Source organism: Oncorhynchus mykiss, chromosome 2, assembly GCF_057628025.1.
Source record: "Oncorhynchus mykiss isolate SJ-2025 chromosome 2, ASM5762802v1, whole genome shotgun sequence".
Lineage (NCBI taxonomy): Eukaryota > Metazoa > Chordata > Actinopteri > Salmoniformes > Salmonidae > Oncorhynchus > Oncorhynchus mykiss.
The window spans coordinates 46,266,491-46,286,540 of record NC_143023.1 but is presented as its reverse complement, the minus strand read 5'-3'; the positions used below and the strand labels follow the sequence as shown (position 1 = coordinate 46,286,540).

At 41.7% G+C, this 20,050-nt stretch overlaps 1 protein-coding gene across 1 annotated transcript in view; it reads left to right on the top strand.

Annotated features, from left to right (window-relative positions):
* The window catches only part of abtb2b (ankyrin repeat and BTB domain containing 2b), a 152,407-nt gene that overhangs the window by 61,149 nt on the left and 71,208 nt on the right, over nucleotides 1-20,050 (top strand). The window contains exon 2 of the mRNA XM_021564060.3: nucleotides 17,641-17,808. Within this exon, the coding sequence (XP_021419735.1) occupies nucleotides 17,641-17,808 (168 nt within the window). The remainder of the gene's footprint in view (nucleotides 1-17,640; nucleotides 17,809-20,050) is intronic.

Here is a 20,050-nt window from a genome sequence, read left to right as displayed (position 1 = left end):
TGGAGGACAAAGAATGCTGAGTTGCATCCAAAGAACACCATACCTACTGTGAAGCATGGGGGTGGAAACATGCTTTGGGGCTGTTTTTCAGCAAAGGGACCAGGACGACTGATCTGTGTAAAGGAAAGAATGAATGGGACCATGTATCGTGAGATTTTGAGTGAAAACCTCCTTCCATCAGCAAGAACATTGAAGATGAAACGTGGCTGGGTCTTTGAGCATGACAATGATCCCAAACACACTGCCCGGGCAACGAAGGAGTGGCTTCGTAAGAAGCATTTCAAGGTCCTCGAGTGGCCTAGCCAGTCTCCAGATCTCAACCCCATAGAAAATCTTTGGAGGGAGTTGAAAGTCCGTGTTGCCCAGCAACAGCCCCAAAACATCATTGCTTTTGAGGAGATCTGCATGGAGGAATAGGCCAAAATACCAGCAACAGTGTGTGAAAACCTTGTGAAGACTTACAGAAAAGTTTGACCTCTGTCAATGCCAACAAAGGGTATATAACAAAGTATTGAGAAACTTTTGTTATTGACCAAATACTTATTTTCCACCATAATTTGCAAATAAATGCACAAATTCTACAATGTGATTTTCTGGATTTTTTTCTTCTCATTTTGTCTGTCATAGTTGAAGTGTACCTATGACGAAAATTACAGGCCTCTCTCATCTTTTTAAGTAGGAGAACTTGCACAATTGGTGGCTGACAAAATATTTTTTTGCCCCACTATATATATATATACACACACACACACACACACACACACACACACACACACACACACACACACACACACACACACACACAAATGTGTCTACATTTATTGTTTCATAACTTCATTGTGTGAGTTGTTTGCTTTGATTGTTAGTGTATGTCAATTCCCCATATATCAGCATTATTACATTTTCTGTTAATTCCTATAATTTCTAATATACTGTGTTTGCTTGGTCACGTTAATTTCTGTTAATGCATTCAATATATTATTATTCCAGTCTTTTTCTGTTCTCATTGTCGGAGTGGACATGTTGTTTGAGGAGCACGCAACCTATGCAATACTTGTGAGAAACAAGTGTTGGTTTATTTCATTCCATTTACGAGGTTTTGTCAATTCAATTGAGTTATTGTCTTTTGTTTGGAGTGTTCCTGTCAATGTTGAGTAAGTATGCACACCTAATTATGCTTAGAAGTAGGCCTATAGGCTACCTGGCCTGCATGCAAATGTAGGAATATACATGTGCCCATTTGGGGATCTGATTAGTATTTCTGAATGGCTTAAGAACAAATTCTTATTTACAATGACAGCCTACACCAGCCAAACCCGGACGACGCTGGGCCAATTGTGCGCCACTCTATGGGACTCCCAATCACGGCCGGTTGTGATACAGCCTGGATTCAAACCAGGGTGTCTGTAGTGACGCCTCTAGCACTGAGATGCAGTGCATTAGACTGCTGTGCCACTCTGGAGCCCCGAGTTATTTGAATGCATAGAGTTACCGTGACGAGATCCTGAGGCCCATTGTCGTGCCATTCATCCACCGGCATCACCTCATGTTTCAGCATGATAACGCACAGCCCCATGTCGCAAGGATCTGTACACAATTCCTGGAAGCTGAAAATGTCTCAGTTCTTCCATGGCCTGCATATTCACCCATTGATCTGTTTGGGATGCTCTGGATTGACGTGTACAACATCGTGTTCCAGTTCCCAACAATATCCAGAAACTTCACACAGCCATTGAAGAGGATTGAGACAACATTCCACAGGCCACAATCAACAGCCTGAGCAACTCTATTCGAACAAGATGTGTCGCGCTGCATGAGGCAAATGGTGGTCACACCAGATTCTGACTGGTTTTCTGATTCACGCCACAACTTTAAAACAAAGTTACTAAGAGATGCATATCTGTATTCCCATTCATGTGAAATCCATAGATTAGGGCCTAATTAATTAATTTAAATTTACTGATTTCCTTATATGAGCTGTAACACAGTAACTTTGAAAATGTTGCATTTATATTTTTGTTCAGTGTAGTTTGAGGGGGAAGAACAGCATTATAATATCCTGTTCCGTAAACTCTAACCGATTACATCACAATAGGTCAGAACACTTAAGATAGTGTTGTAAAATGTCCCTCCGGTTTTATCTGTCTTACCATTGTTTGAGGGTGAGGGAGGGGAGATTTTTTAAAAGTGAACTGGATCTCTGTTCTCATCACCTTTCAACCCCAGCCCTGATAAAAACACATTCCTGGGGACTAATTGGTCTGTGTTTGCTGAACTGTTGTGTCTACAGTGGCGAGCGTGTATGTATGTATGTATGTATGTATGTATGTATGTATGTATGTATGTAGTGTGTGTGTGTGTGTGGTTTGTTCCCACCTATGTCCGTAGGCGTGAGTATCACAACCCCTAAGGACAAATTCCTAACAAGGGTTTTCAAACACACACACTGGAGTGAACACCTGCCTCGCCCCCATAACAACCTAACAACCTCTTCATTCATCACAGTGCAGAGGGATTAGATAAAACCGGGAGCGTAGGCTTCAAAGCCACTTCCACTCTCCAGAAAGAGCTCTGATTCTGGGCCATGAGGCTGGGTCTCTTCTCCTGCAGAAGCTGGAGAACCACACAATGACACAGTGTTTGATTGGACTGATATTGTGAGTCTATTTCCCATTCCTTTGGATCACACACACACACACACACACATACACACACACACACACCCTTTCCCTGCCTAAGATCTCTACAAAAGGGCATTTAGAAAGGTCCAGAGGGACAAAGGACCATTTAACATATGGGTCTCCAACCTTTTCTAGCATGAGAGCTATTAACTTTTTCCTAGCTTTCAAATAGTTATTCTTAATTTCTCCACTCTCCAACTCTTCCCCAGGTCTTAATGTATAATAGAAAGTAGATCACTATGTTCTGTCAATTAGATTTTGTTCTCCCAAATTCTGTTTTATATTTTGAGAGGAAGTGTATACCGTAAGTGTATGTAACAGTCACAATACACTGGAAGAGCGGGGATGCGAGTTTTGATAGCTAGACCTAAACAACAAAACAACTTGGAAGATGGCAAAGAGAGAAGCTCCTACGGTGGTGTTCAAAGTGGCTAGCTAGTTTTTGTTCTTAAAATAATCACCACTATTTCATCGGAATGTTATGTCTTAGAAAACTGATCTGCAGCCTTCTGCCTGCCGTGCCTTTAGCTAGCTACATCCTTTAGTAGGACTAGAAGTTAGAACTGTTTCGAACAGGAACGTTAGCTAACGTAAACTCACTCACTTTTGTACATCACCTTGGTCTGTACAATTTACCTTATTTTAGCGCCCCAAAAACGTAAGCACAATTTCTCCCCTTTCCAACAGAATCAATTACATGACCCCAACGCTGCCCATTTCTGCATAATTCAAGAAGACAATGAGCCCCGTCGGGTCTTTTCTAAAAATGGCCGGTGGGGAAGCGAAACTAATGCGTGATAGTGAGAAGGAGAGATGTTGTTGTGTGTGAAAATTGCTTTTTTTCACTCGATCTGTCCAACTTATCACCTTATCGACTCTAAAATGTAAATAAAACACTATAAAGAGTGTTTATAATGTGTCATTACATACCTATTTGAAGGTTTGTGTTGAAGTTGAATCGGGTTTTTAGGGCGGTGCTAAAGTGATCTTAGAAGTAAACAGCTGATTTGAGAATGATGATCGCATGCAACGATGATGCAAAAAATGACCAGGTTTCCCCCCCTTACCCCGTCACTGTCCATTTCTTGTTTTTAAAGGATGAGAAAAGTGCTACACCTGGTGGAGAGAGATTGTAAGACAGAAATAGTTGCTTTATGCGTGCTGTACGTTACGACATGTCACGATGTAACGGACGGTCCGTTTTTTCAACTTTTCTCCAATACTATAGAGCCATTACCATGTTGATCAACGCTTGAATAGAGACTTAGTTCACACCCCTGATTTTTAATTCAACACAGTCACTACAGTCCCATTAGTTTTCTTTGTAGCCTCTTTTGAATGTTGCGGTTGCGCACATTTGTACGGAATGGGGTGAGTTTATGTTACTTGCTTGTTGTTGAGTGACTTCATACTTAAAATTAGCCCAGTTAGCTAGCTAGGTACTTGTTGTAAATACCAAGGCTTGTGTTCAAACTGTTACAGGGTCTGATGACAATACCAGGCATTTCATTCAGTGGCAAACATGGCAGAAGAAATGACGCAAAAAAAGGTTTTCAGTAAGGAATGTGGTTTTAGTTAGCTCTCTTGCCACTGCACTATACAGTGCCACTAGTTACAGCTAACGTTACTAACCCGGTAGCCTACATTCCTATTTTCTTGGTCCCAACACTTCTCTTTTGTTCTAGTTTTCCTGATTTGTCACATCAGTTTATCTTAATTGAACTGATTGCAGAGTTTATGCTACCTGAATGGTTACAACCTGAATGGGTCTGGCTAGTTTCATTGCACATAACCTGTTATGGCGAAGGTACTGGTAAGCTGCACTCATTACGGTTTCACCTTGGCATTCCAATTTTATAAAGTATGTGGCAGTATAGCTATCTACAGACCGTTCACACAACTCTACTTTGCTCATGTTTTGGTTAATGTTGTACTTCATCTTATGTATTTGCAAGATCTACCTGGAGGTGCAGCTGTTACATGCATGGGTGAAAAAACAAGTGAAAGAACCATGAGCAAAAATACACAGTACGCTACTGTATGTTATTTTGACATTTCTTACTGTGCTGTACTTGAAGTGGTAAGCGGTGATGGATTAGGTGCTGCAGGGGCTGCCACTCCATCACCCCAACGGTCATCATCTCCTCCCAGAAGAGTCCAGAGGTGGAGGCGAGAGAAGGTGACTGCCAGGGAAGCATGCCTTCTGGCCATTTTAGAGGCCATTATTAAGTTGTTTTATGTATTTTGCATGCTATTCTACTATTTTTGATTAAGTCCCTTAACAGAAATCCACTTAAAAAAAAAAATCTCATTAAAAAGTGTTTGTTTGTAGTAAGTAATGTGTTTTACTTTCAAAATTTCGACATTCAAAAAAACACGAACATCTGAGTATCTTGTTGCAGGTGCATGGTAAACATTTGAAGTTGAAAGAAAAAATTAACCTGTACATTGTTCTTGCTAGTAGGCGAAGGGCTGTCCCTGACCAAAAAATAATCTTTATCGACCGAAAGTAATCTGCTATTTCAACCAGTCGATTGGTTAAATGTTTTAAACATGTATTTTTCAATATATGAATCCAATTTTATTTGTCACATGCACCGAATAAAACAGTGAAATGCTTACTTACAAACCCTTAACCAACAATGCCGTTTTAAGAAAATACCCCCCCAAAAGTAAGAGCTAAGAATAACAAATAATTAAAAAGCAGCAGTAAATAACAACAATAGCGGGGCTATATACAGGGGGTACCGGTACAGAGTCAATGTGCGGGGGCACCGGTGTCGAGGTAATTGAGGTAATATGTACATGTAAGTAGAGTTATTAAAGTGACTATGCATAGATAATAACAGAGTAGCAGCAGCATAGAAGGGGGGAGGGGGCAATGCACATAGTCTGGGAAGCCATTTGATTAGATGTTCAGGAGTTTTATGGATTGGGGATAGAAGATGTTTAGAAGACTGTTGGATCTAGACTTGGAGCTCCGGTACCGCTTTCTGTGCAGTAGCAGAGAGAACAGTCGATGACTAGGGTGGCAGGAGCCTTTGACAATTTTTAGGGCCTTCCTCTGACAGCGCCTGATATTAAGGTTCTGGATGGCAGGAAGCTTGGCCCCAGTGATGTACTGGGCCGTACATACTACCCTCTGTAGTGCCTTTCGGTCAGAGGCCGAGCAGTTGCATTACCAGGCAGTAATGCAACCGGTCAGGATGCTCTCAATGGTGCAGCTATAGAACTTATCGTTGTCGGTGATCAGGCCTACCACTCTTGTGTCATCGGCAAACTTAATGACGGTGTTGAGTGAACATGGAGTACAGGAAGGGACTGAGCACTCACCCCTGAGGGTCCTTAACTTAGTGATGAGCTTTGAGAGCACTATGGCGTTGAACGCTGAGTTGTAGTCAATGAATAGCATTCTCACATTGCTGTTCCTGTTGTCCAGGTGTGAAAGGGCAGTGTGGAGTGCAATAGAGATTGCATCATCTGTGGATCTGTTGGGGCGGTATGTACATTTGATTGGGTCTAGGGTTTCTGGGATAATGGTATTGATGTGAGCCATGACCAGCCTTTCAAAGCATTTCATGGATACAGACGTGAGTGCTACAGGTCAGTAGTCATTTAGGCAGGTTACCTTAGTGTTATTTGGCACAGGGACTATGGTGGTCTGCTTGAAACATGTTTGTATTACATAGGTTGAAAATGTCAGTGAAGACCCTTGCCAGTTGGTCAGTGCATGCTCGGAGTACACATTGGAAGTTTACATACACCTTAGCCAAATACATTTAAACTCTCAGTTTTTCACAATTCCTGACATTTTAATCCCACTAAATATTCCCTGTTTTAGGTCAGTTAGGATCACCAGTTTATTTTAAGTGTGAAATGTCAGAATAATAGTAGAGAGAATTATTTATTTCAGCTTTTATTTCTTTCATCACATTCCCAGTGGGCCAGAAGTTTACATACTCAATTATTATTTGGTAGCTTTGCCTTTTAAATTGTTTAATTTGTGTCAAACGTTTTGGGTAGCTTCCCACAATAAGCTGGGTGAATTTTGGCCCATTTCTTCTTATAGAGCTGGTGTAACTGAGTCAGGTTTGTAGGCCTCCTTGCTCGCACACGCTTTTTCAGTTGTGCCCACAAATGTTCTACAGGATTGAGGTCAGGGCTTTGTGATGGCCACTCCAAGACCTTGACTTTGTTGGCCTTAAGCCATTTTGCCACAACTTTGGAAGTATGCTTGAGGTTATTGTCCATTTGGAAGACCCATTTGCGACCAAGCTTTAACTTTCTGACTGATGTCTTGAGATGTTGCTTCAATATATCCACATAATTTTCCTACCTCATGATGCCATCAATTTTGTGAAGTGCACCAGTCCCTCCTGCAGCAAAGCACACAACATGATGCTGCTACCCCTGTGCTTCATGGTTGGGATGATGTTCTTCAGCTTGCAAGCCTTCCCCTATTTTCCTCCAAACATAACGATGGTCAATATAGCCAAGACAGTTCTATTTTTGTTTCATCAGACCAGAAGACATTTTCCCCAAAAATACCCTCCTTGTCCCCAGGTGCCATGGCAAACCGTAGTCTGGCTTTATTTTATGGTGGTTTTGGAGCAGTGGCTTCTTCCTTGCTGAGCGGCCTTTCAGGTTATGTCGATATCCACAGTAAAACGAGTCCTATATAGATACTTTTGTACCCGTTTCTTCCAGCATCTTCACAAGGTCCTTTGCTGCTGTTCTGGGATTGAATTGCACTTTTCGCACCAAAGTACGTTAATCTCTAGGAGACAGAACGCGTCTCCTTCCTGAGCGGTATGACGGCTGCGTGGTCCCATGGTGTTTATACTTGCTTACTATTGTTTGTACAGATGAACTTGGTACCTTCAGGCGTTTGGAAATTGCTCCAAAGGATGATCCAGACTTGTGGAGGTCTACAATTTTTTTTCTGAGGTCTTAGCTGTTTTCTTTTGATTTTCCCATGATGTCAAGCAAAGAGGCACTGATTTTGAAGGTAGGCCTTGAAATACATCCACAGGTACACCTCCATTTGATTCAAATGATGTCAATTAGCCTAGCAGAAGCTTCTAAGGCCATTTTCGGGAACTTTCTAAGCTGTGTAAAGGCACAGTCAACATAGTGTATGTTAACTTCAGACCCACTGAAAATGTGATACAGTGAATTATAAGTGAAATAATCTGTCTGTAAACTATAGTTAGAAAAATGAGTTGTGTCATGCACAAAGTAGATGTCCTAACCGACATGCCAGAACTAAAGTTTGTTAACAAGAAATTTGTGGAGTGGTTGAAAAACGAGTTTTAGTGACTCCAACCTAAGTGTATGTAAACTTCCGACTTCGACTGTACGTACGTATAGTGGGGCAAAAAAGTATTTAGTCAGCCACCAATTGTGCAAGTTCTTCCACTTAAAAAGATGAGGGAGACCTGTAATTTTCATCATAGGTACACTTCAACTATGACAGACAAAATGAGAAAATAAAATCCAGAAAATCACATTGTAGGATTTTTAATGAATTTCTTTGCAAATTATGGTGGAAAATATGTATTTGGTCAATAACAAAAGTTTATCTCAATACTTTTATATACCCTTTGTTGGCAATGACAGAGGTGAAATGTTTTCTGTAAGTCTTCACAAGGTTTTCACACACTGTTGCTGGTATTTTGGCCCATTCCTCCATGCAGATCTCCTCTAGAGCAGTGATGTTTTGGGGCTGTTGCTGGGCAACACGGACTTTCAAATCCCTCCAAAGATTTTCTATAGGGTTGAGATCTGGAGACTGGCTAGGCCACTCCAGGACAATGAAATGCTTCTTACGAAGCCACTTCTTCGTTCCCTGGGCAGTGTGTTTGGGATCATTGTCATGCTGAAAGACCCAGCCATGTTTCATCTTCAATGCCCTTGCTGATGGAAGGAGGTTTTCACTCAAAATCTCACAATACATGGCCCCATTCACTCTTTCCTTTACACGGATCAGTCGTCCTGGTCCCTTTGCAGGAAAACAGCCCAAAACATGATGTTTCCACCCCCATGCTTCACAGTAGGTATGGTGTTCTTTGGATGCAACTCATCATTCTTTGTCCTCCAAACACGACGAGTTGAGTTTTTACCAAAAAGTTCTATTTTGGTTTCATCTGACCATATGACATTCTCCCAATCTTCTTCTGGATCATCCAAATGCTCTCTAGCAAACTTCAGACGGGCCTGGACATGTACTGGCTTAAACAGGGGGACACGTCTGGCACTGCAGGATTTGAGTCCCTGGCGGCGTAGTGTGTTACTGATGGTAGGCTTTGTTACTTTGGTCCCAGCTCTCTGCAGGTCATTCACTAGGTCCCCCCGTGTGGTTCTGGGAGTTTTGCTCACCGTTCTTGTGATCATTTTGACCCCACGGGGTGAGATCTTGCGTGGAGCCCCAGATCGCGGGAGATTATCAGTGGTCTTGTATGTCTTCCAATTCCTAATAATTGCTCCCACAGTTGATTTCTTCAAACCAAGCTGTTTACCTATTGCAGATTCAGTCTTCCCAGCCTGGTGCAGGTCTACAATTTTGTTTCTGGTGTCCTTTGATAGCTCTTTAGTCTTGGCCATAGTGGAGTTTGGAGTGTGACTGTTTGAGGTTGTGGACAGGTGTCTTTTATACTGTTAACAAGTTCAAACATTTAACGAGTGGAGGACAGAGGAGCCTCTTAAAGAAGAAGTTACAGGTCTGTGAGAGCCAGAAATCTTGCTCGTTTGTAGGTGACCAAATACTTATTTTCCACCATAATTTGCAAATAAATTCATTAAAAATCCTACAATGTGATTTTCAGGATTTTTTTTCTCATTTTGTCTGTCATAGTTGAAGTGTACTTATGATGAAAATTACAGGCCTCTCTCATCTTTTTAAGTGGGAGAACTTGTACAATTGGTGGCTGACTAAATACTTTTTTGCCCCACTGTACTTGTATGTATACTCAGCAAAAATAGAAACGTCTCTTTTTCAGGACCCTGTCTTTCAAGGATAATTCGTAAAAATCCAAATAACTTTACATATCTTCATTGTAAAGAGTTTAAAAACTGTTTCCCATGCTTGTTCATTGGGGGATTGGAAATGATGTAGACAATTACATTGATGGAAGCAACAATCTATCCACAATATTAAAGCTGATCCACCCCCTATAACAATATATATATTGAAAAAAAATACTCTAGCCCTGAAGCTTGCACTAGAGAACTTGCTACATTGTATAAAATATTTTGGGCCCTCAAGAATTTCCTGTGCCAGTGTGTTCCGGACAGACACAGCTGTAGGCTATTTGCGCAAGGGATAAGATGCAGTGTTTGACTTGGGCAGGAACTCACCAAGCTGAGTACCAGCACCTCACATTTTCTGCTACTTTAGCTCCTGTTCCTCTTCTAGAATATTAGCTCAAAAGTACTGTGGAGCTCCTGCACCTACATATAAAACAGTACCAGCACACATAATAAGTACCAGAACCTATTTATTGCACTGATAAGAAGCAACCCGGTAGGCCTATTTTATGATGTTTTCTTTGGATCAGAGGAATACATTTTTATCAAAAGGGAGAGAGCTAAAAAGTTTTTCAAATAGATTGAGGAACTATTGTCATTCTCAATGGATGTAAAAACATTCTTTGTTTGCTTGCTGTTTGAGGTGAAGAAAACATTACGTTGAGAAGCTCCACAGCTCATTAGTGGTGTTGCATTAACCGACTTGCCTAGTTAAATAAAGGTTTAATAAATGAAAAATAACCCCACGCCAACACGGGGGCACTCTGTTCACAAAGTTGACAGAGCAAAACAAACTACTCACCCACACGACGCCATACACTTGCCTAGTTAAATAAAGGTTCAATCAAATCAAATACACATGCTGTCTACCGCCTGCCCGGTACAGTTGGAACCAGAATTAACCCATGAAGAGCACACTTTTCCTGCATGCCAGTGGCCATCGAAGGTGAGTATTTGCCCACTGAAGTTGGTTACAACGTAGAACTGCAGACAGGTCAAGACCCTGATGCGGACAGCGAGCCTGTAGATCAGATGAGGCTTCCTGAGGTGGTTTCTGACAGTTTGTGCAGAAATTATTTGGTTGTGCAAACCCACATCCGGGTGGCTGGTCTCAGATGATCATGCAGGTGAAGAAGCCGGATGTGGAGGTCCTGGGCTGATTACATGTGTTCTGTGGTTGTGAGGTCGGTTGGACGTACTGCCAAATTTTCTAAAATAATATTGGAGGCGTCTTACTGTATAGAAATTAACATTCAATTCTCTGGCAACAACTCTGGTGGAAATTCCTGCAGTCAGCATGCCAATTGCACACTCCCTCAAAATGTAGGATTTGTAAAAATTATTATTGCACCTTTATTTACTGGCCCAACGCTCTAACCACAAGGCTGCCTGCCGCCCCAAGACATCTGTGGCATTGTGTGACAAAACTGCACATTTTAGAGTGGCCTTTGTTTGTCCCAAGCACATGGTTTACCTGTGTAATGATCATGCTGCTTAATCAGTTTCTTGATATGCCACACCTATCAGGTGGCTGGATTATCTTGGCAAAAGAGAAATGCTCACTAACAGGGATGTAAACAAATGTGTGCACAACATTTGAGAGAGTATATGATTTTTGTGCATATGGATCATTTCTGGGATATTTTATTTCAGCTCATAAAACATGGGACCTGTTTTGTTTATGTTTTCATTCAGTATAGATTGAGATCAAAAGGATAAGACGTTTCTTATAATTGGGACACTTGTCTACCATCCATATTTCGTGGTCTCTTTTTTGACATCCTCTCTGCATCTTATCCAGCCTCCAAAGAATACCTCTGCACTCTAAACCTTACCCTCTGGCCAAGCTCCCCTCCCAGCTTTGTACAGAGTTGCAGAAGTTTTGGGGACTGGATTTGTGGAGTTGTCTCAGGCACTGCGGTGATGTTTAGCTGTGATTTGTAGCTGTGATCCCCACATGACGTTTGCAGGGTAACCTCAATGTGTGGCCACAACCGCCCCCCTCTCCTCCCCCTGTCTCCCATAGTACCCCAGGATATTCTAAATATTCTTCATCCAGTAATCATTGCTATGCATGCAGCCTGATGTGTGTGTGCTATGCATGCAGCCTGATGTGTGTGTGACTCTCTATTTCTTCCCCACCCTATCTCGGTCCCAGTGTGAAATGGTCCATTTTGTGATGATGATGGTAGTGGTAGTGGCGGTATCGGGGATATGGCCTGGCTCGGCAGGGATGACGCAGGCTGGGGTTCAGTGGTGAAGGCGACCAGGGGTGGGATGTGGGAAAGGCCAGGAGTGTGGTGTGTGTGTGTGTGTGTGTGTGTGTGTGTGTGTGTGTGTGTGTGTGTGTGTGCAGTGCACATATGAGTGTGCACATAGGTTTGTATGCATGTAAGTGTGTGGGCCCTCTCCCTGTGCGCACACACACTCCTCCTTTTTCCTAAATGGACCAAAACACAGAGAGGTCACACTATAGGTCAAGTATGCATCACTGCAGTCCAGTCCCATGTGTTAACTCACATTACTTCGGTATTTCAACATATGTTTGAGAGAAAGCGAGAAAGCTTAAGAAGGAACAAAAGAAAGAGCGAGCAAGGCAAACCAAAGAACGTCCCTGAGCCAAAGAGAAGTATTATTCCAGGGACTATATTAAGATTGTTAAAAATAGGGCACATCTACATTGTGATTATTTAGGATATTTTCAGCGAGCCAAAGAAAGGAAACGTCCACAATGTTATTCCCCTCGAGAGGATTCAATAAAGAAGAAAAGGAATTGTCAACAATGTGCTTTATCTGGACAGATATAGTACTGTATTTTAAGAACACAGCATTTTGTTTGAGCCGAAGACATCACATTGAGCTTTGAAGCTGTTCAGAACAGTCCCGAAGTGTCAAGTTTAAAATAACAATAGTTAAAAAAATTACGACTGTCGAAAGTGAATGTTGTGTTAACATTAAGTGACACTATCACTGTTTAATCATGGGCAGCAATCTCACGGTTTGTGAATAGGATCTCAAATATGCCTCCAGTAGTGTGGCTGTATACCATTCATCCATTTAATGAGTTTCTACCCTCACTATCTCTCTGAGAGCTGCATGAGAAGTCATGCCACGTGAGGGAGAGAGAGGTCTAGCTATAAGTATAGCTATACACACACACAGGTCTATTAAAGTAATTACAACTCTATAGGATTTAGCCATGCTAACGTTAACAGGCATTGTAACGGATAAGTCTCTGAGGTCTGGGCTCAGCTGATTAAGGCTCGTTATCTGGGTTTAATTAAACTGCCTGGATTGACAGGTTGAAGTGAGCTGATCTGTGTGTGTGTGTGTGTGTGTGTGTGTGTGTGTGTGTGTGTGTGTGTGTGTGTGTGTGTGTGTGTGTGTGTGTGTGTGTGAGAGAGAGATGTATCCTAATAATAATGAGAGAGAACCTAATGTCTGCCTTCCTGAAAGTGCTTTCTTTTAAGACAGTGTGTTTCTCTCTGCTGTAGTTTGTGGGCACCCTCGCTCTCACAATATGTCCACTTCCACTTTCCTTGAGGAAGTGAACTTATCATATCCCATATCACTAAATAGACCTAGTAGTCTAGACTTATGCTAGTCTCTTAGACTCTCAGATACAAAACCTGTCTCTTTAAACATGATTTATACATCTGGTGGAAAAATACAATACCAGCTTGTCGTTTTCTACCGGTTTTGAAATACTGTTGGGAGTGGTGAGAGCGTTGTATGCATGTGTGTGTTTACATGCACAAATTCCTGCATTCTATTTTAACAAACCTACCCTAAGAAATATTGTTGCTATTTTCACAGCTGGAATTATGAGTGCAATAGCTGGTGGTGGCGCAAAAGGGCTTGGTTTTGATTAATAAACAAGTTGGAAGTGTGATGAGGGCTTGGCCACTCACTGGCCAATCAACATGTTCCTTGGCTTAGTACTGCATGCGTTTTTCTCAAGTTCTGTAGGTTTTCGATGTTCTTTGCGTTATCTCCCATAAAGTGTATTGTATGTGTGAGGCACATTCTAAATAAGTGAAATGTAGATTAGGCCTGCCGTTGATACTGCATTACAGGACTGAATAATTAATAGTCTTTGGTAAATGGATGAGGCACTCTTTGGAGATGGTGATTGATACTTGAATAAGTGAAATTAAGTGTGCAGGTATGCATATTTTATACTGATAACAAGTTCAAACAGGTGCCATTAATACAGGTAACAAGTGGAGGACAGAGGAGCCTCTTAAAGAAGAAGTTACAGGTCTGTGAGAGCCAGAAATCTTGCTTGTTTGTAGGTGATCAAATACTTATTTTCCACCATAATTTGCAAATAAATTCATTAAAAATCCTACAATGTGATTTACTGGATTTTTTTTCTGCTCATTTTGTTTGCGATAGTTGAAGTGTACCTATGATGAAAATTACAGGCCTCTCTCAGCTTTTTAAGTGGGAGAACTTGCACAATTGGTGGCTGATTTAAATATGTTTTTGCCCCACTGTATATCTCACTGTTCACCCCAAATCCATTTCCTCTTTTGGCCACCTTTCCTTCCAGCTGTCTGCTGCCAATGACTGGAACGAATTGCAAAAATCACTGAAGCTGGAGACTCGTATCTCCCTCACTAACTTTAAGCACCAGCTGTCAGAGCAGCTCACAGATCACTGCACCTGTACATAGCCCATCTGTAAATAGCCCATCTGTAAATAGCCCATCTGTAAATAGCCCATCCAACTACCTTATCCCCATACTGTTATTTTTTTTTTGCTCGTTTGCACCCCAGTGTCTCTACTTGCACATTCATCTTCTTTACATCTATCACTCCAGTGTTGAATTGCTAAATTGTAATTATTTCGCCACTTTGGCCTATTTATTGCCTTACCTCATTTGCATACACTGTATATTGACTTGTTTTTTTTCTCTATTGTTTTTATTGACTGTATGTTTGTTTATTCCATGTGTAACTCTGTGTTGTTGTTTGTGTCGCACTGCTTTGCTTTATCTTGGCCAAGTCGCAGTTGTAAATGAGAACTTGTTCTCAACTAACCTACCTGGTTAAATAAAGGTGAAATAAAATGTTAAAAAAATCAAAAATAGACTACAAAATGATTGCTCTATATAGGTGTCATTTGGGACACATCGTTGGAGAAGCTGCAGGAAAGAAAAAGAGAAAGGACATCAGCTTTAGAACTTTTCAGGAGTTTTTTTTTATAATGATAAGCAGATTTTTTCAGATCCTTCATTGACGTGCCTTCCAAGGTTCCAGTTTGATTGGCCAGTGTTCCGCATGCATGCCGGAAGCACATGGGAACTAGTGTTCCGCATGCAGGGTGACTGGCCAGAATTCCGCATGCTGCCCAGTCACCCTGCATCTCCTGAGAAAGAGAGAGGCATCTGGAGAAAATAATAGAGGAGGAGATTATCTCCTTTATTTCTGCTCGGGGCTGCGTTCATAAATCACAAACCTGCACTGATCATCTTTTCGTTCGGTCCTTCTCTTTTCCTTCGTTAGCCATTCCTCACTCCTCTCGATTCTTCTGGGCTTGCTCTGGTGCCAAAATAAAGGTTTTTCCCTGGGGCTCTGAGAAAAGAGGTCCAACACACACAGAGACAGGCCCCAGAGCCATAGATACAGAGTTGAACAAACTCACAGCCATGCATAGTAGAGCCAGCCCCCTTTCTCAAACTGGACATTGAGGTCCGCAGAACTTTTAGGTTGTGTTCATTAGGGCCGGCAACTGAAACTGAAAACAAAAATTACTGTTTCTTATTAGTCAATTCCAGGTTGTCCCTCCATGTTTCAGTCCATTTTGTTTCATTTAGTGCCTAATGGAACACGACTCAAGTCAGTGGAACCTCTTGCCAATCAGTGTCATTCATTCGATTTTGAGTGCCACTGCAGAAGAGTCTAATCGCATCATGAATGATTTTGCTCTGGCAATGAGCAGGTAGAGCTATCAATTGCCTAAACAATTGCAGGTTCTGGAACATATCCTGGATCTAACCCAAACTGATGAACCTGAAAAAGCACTTACTTAAACACTTTTAAAGACAGTGGATCTTTGTAGGCAGGAGGACAATGTGTTAAATTTGACCCATTTACCCATTTACCCTCTTTGTCACTCCTCAATTTTGCAATCTGCCAGTGGGAGCCAGGCATTGAAAGACTAGGTCTGCATCCCAAATGGCACTTTACTACTTTTACCAGGGCGAAAATGGAGTAAAGGGTACCATCTGGGAAAAAAGCCTTGGGTGACATTTCAATATTATATTATACCATCTTTTCAACCAGGATTAGGGGCGGGAGGTAACCTAGTGTTTAGAGCGTTGGGCCAGTAACCGAAAGGTTGCTTGATCGAATCCCCAAGCTGACAAGGTAGAAATCTGTCGTTCTGCCCCTGAACAAGGCAGTTAATCCACTATTTCCCGGTAGGCTGTCAATGTAAATAAGAATTTGTTCTAAACTGACTTGCCTAGTTAAATAAGGTTCAATAAAAAAATACAATAAAAAAAATGCTTGATGTCTTTTACTGTCATGTAGAATAAAACGAATTCTATGCGGTAAGGGTTATGTAACGACTTCACTCGATCATAATAACTTCATTGACATGTGGTGAGGAAATTGAATTGAAGGAGGGGACAAGGAATGTTCTTTCACTTTTTCCTGTCTCTGTCTCTCTCTTACCCAGTCAGTCATTAAACTCTTAGTGGGTGTGGCTAGGTTTGAGTAACAGCTGCTCTCCCGGCTTTGACCAAACAAGTGGTTACACACACAGGAAGTGTTGGATTTCCATGACAACTATGCTTTCCTCCCCTTACTAATTATGCTGATGCACACACTCTGTTTCTCACACACACACAAGAGTGGACGTGGTTCCTAGACGGTCATTCTTAGGAGGAAATGCCAGTCATGTCCCTTAAAGAACCCATCTATCTCAGGCAGTGTGTGTGCGTGTGTTTGCATGAGCGTGTGTCCATTGCATGTGGGAGCACTAGGAACACAATGGCAGGATAGGGGGATGTTAGGGTTCAAATTTAGGTCAGGTGGTCTCTAACCCCGCACCCTACCACAGTGTAACACCGACTGTGGGTAGCTGACAGTGAGTGGTGACAGCAGGGTATCTTGGTATTTATGACTGAAACCAGACCCAGAGTGCACTGCTCCACCTGTTACCAACAGTAGCTAGCTAGGCCTAACCATGGAGATATAATTACTACAACGGACATCTCCATTCAAGTCAATGTTCTGTAATTCTATGTCTTTGGGCCTAAGATGCTTATGAATAAATAGAACACTGTCTTAAACTACCCTCTTATGACCAAACTTTCCATTTAAAAAAAACAACTTTTTTCCAGATAAACTTCCCTCGACAGTCACTAACTACCAAAGCTTGTTTTACTGCTGGTATACCCCTGTGTACCCATTGCCTCATCTTTCTCTAAAGTTCAGTATTTCACATGGCATGCTTCCATAATGGCACCCTACTTCCTATATTGTGCACTACTTTTGACCAGGGCCCATGAAACTGCCAAAGGACTTGGAGCAAGTTTTGTCAGAACTGATTGGCAATGCCTATTTTATTACATGTGTAATTCAAACCTGCTCTGTGCATGGCAGTAGTTGAGAGTAGGATTCAATTGAAAAATCTGACTGACTTTGTGTGTGTATGCCTGTGTTAGTGTATTTAACTGTTCTCCTGATTTTTGAAGTTGGCTCTGCTTCTTATTTCTGGATGTGTCCAGCCAGGGCAGGCCTCACATTCGTGTGTGTGCGCATGTTTATTTATCTTCAGCAGTATGGGTTATACAGCAGCGTTACAGGACCTCCTATATCGCCCAGTTTCAGCAGATGTCACGTGATTGATTTGTGATCCATTGGTGATTTAAACACATCTCTCTCCTCCTCCCTCTCTCCCTCTTTCTCTTACCCCATAGGGGTGCTGTCCCTCCCGGCCCACTTCAGTCCTTACACAGAGGGCCAGGTTCAGCAGGGACAGGGCCAGGCTGGGGTGGAGAGCAGAGAGGACGCCTACGCCCAACTGGAGCTCCGCACCCTGGAGCAGTCCCTCCTGGCCACCTGCGTTGGCAGCATCTCCGAGCTCAGTAAGTGTGGGGAAAGTAGGGTGTGTGGGGTAGGCGTAGGGGGTTGTGTGTGTGTTTGTGTGTGTCATCTACGTGTGTGTGTTTTCATTTCCTTCTATTCACGTGATGAGATTTCTTTGAAGTTTTACACAATGTTAAAACTCTTTGTGAAAGTACTTTCTTTTTTCAGAAAAATGATCTCTCAGGGAATATAATTCTCTCCAAAGCAACAAAAAAAAATGCTTTATTCTATTATTTGGACACTTAATAAGAAACATTCAAACATCAAGTAGATCAAATAAAGGAATAATATAAATCACACATTTATTTGGATAAATCCTTAACATTTCTAACATTTGCTTAACATTCCCTCTGCCTGCCTGTTATCTCTAACTTGTTAGGACAATAACCAGATATGGGCATTCCTTGTGCCAGATTAACTGTTATTTTAGCCAGTCAAAGTGTGGGAAATGGAGAACAGTGATAATATAGACACATTTATCACTGACTCTAGATTAGGCCCATCATATCTCTGTACAGAATAAGCGGTCTACTGTACATGGTTAGTCTCCAAGGATGGTGTAGTTTAAAGGCTTTCTTGTCATGTGGAATGAAATGGAAGGGATACAGTAGGCTTGGGCGGTGTACCGTATATACCGTATACCGGGATATTTTTTAAAAAGCCACAGGATAGTTTCTTTGAAGTTTTTCAATAAATGTGAATATTTGTAGCTACTTTTTAAGTTAATACCTGCAGTCAACTTGTGCAATACGTTACGAGATAAAGCAGATTGTGTTCTTCATTTCAGCATTCAATAGTTCCCCAGAACAGTAAGGAGTTTATTTGTAAGTAGCACAACGGGGGAAAGTGGGAGCAGGTGAGTCCGTAGCGTTCTATACTGTATCTATCGGTGAGTTTCTGTTGTGCGGTACACGAGGTGATGAAGTTACATTTGTATGCAATTCACTGCTAAATGTTTGCCATCGGATCTTACAATGGCTTTCTGCCAGAAGTCAAAGAGCCTTGGATGAGTTATCTGTACATTTGCAATTTCTTCCCGGTGCTTCCTACTAGCATTTTTTTTCTTCCCCCTCTGCTCTGTGTACACATGCTGCTCTTCCTTCAGAAAAGCATATATCACAACTTTGTTCATTTGCACAATGTGTCTCGTTCAATTTCACTTGAAAATGTCTACGCTCACCGAAAATGACATTCGGTAGCTAATAGCTATGCTTGTATAACTTTATGAGCTGGATTATCCTGTCTTTGCAATCAGTTTATGTTTTCGGTCATTAGCATTTAGCTGTGATTTTGCTATTAGTTTGTGCTAGTTTTGTTAGCATTTTGGTAGTAGACCCAATGGGATTTGCTTGCATTTTTAGCGCCTCCTTGTGTGGTGTAAGGATAGTACCGTAAATCCCGGGATGAGAGAACGACGGTATGACGATATGAACGTCTGGATCCCGCCCACGCCTAGGATACAGTGTTTGGATGTTGCTAACCTTCCCACATACTGTAAGAGGGGTCTGTCTTGTCTTTGTCTTTCTGTCCATCTTTTCTTTCTTTCTCTCTTTCTCTCTCCTTCTCTGTCCCTCTCTCTCGGTCTTTCTGTTTGTCTATCTCTCTTAAATGTTTGGTTTGTCTGAGTAAATTCAATTTCAAGGAATTAAAGTTCCTTGTTGAAAATGAGTAACACTTTTCATTTAGAATTTCATTGGACATTTCTGGAATTAAATCGAATTGAACCTTGCTCTTTGCATCCCTCTTATCAGAGATGGAAGGAAGCACAGGACCTCAGCGACAAAGTATTCAGTCTACATAGAGGAAGGAGTCTGTGTCTACTCCATTGTGATGACAACTGCGTTATCCTTGATAACAAAAGACATCTGGAGTTTGTCTCCTGGTTGTCCCACATCCCAACCCATCAAACCACATAGAAAATGCTCAGACTGGGATGGGCCCAATAATGAAACATTGGCTGCATCCCAAATGGCACGCTATTCCCTACACCAGTAATATTTGTTGCTTCAACTTACAATAGTTTGTTAGCAGGCTGCTGTCAAGTCCAATACGGGGTACACGCAATGCCATCGGGGATACGCCAAATAAAAATGTGATCCGTATAATATATATATTTTTTTCTATCTTCCAAACAGTCCATTTATATTTTCCAACGGGGCTTTACATTTGGGGCAGTTTTTTTTCTCGCCAGAGTAGCCTCATTTCACTCCCAAAAATAAAATTAAACCATCTAGTGTTCAG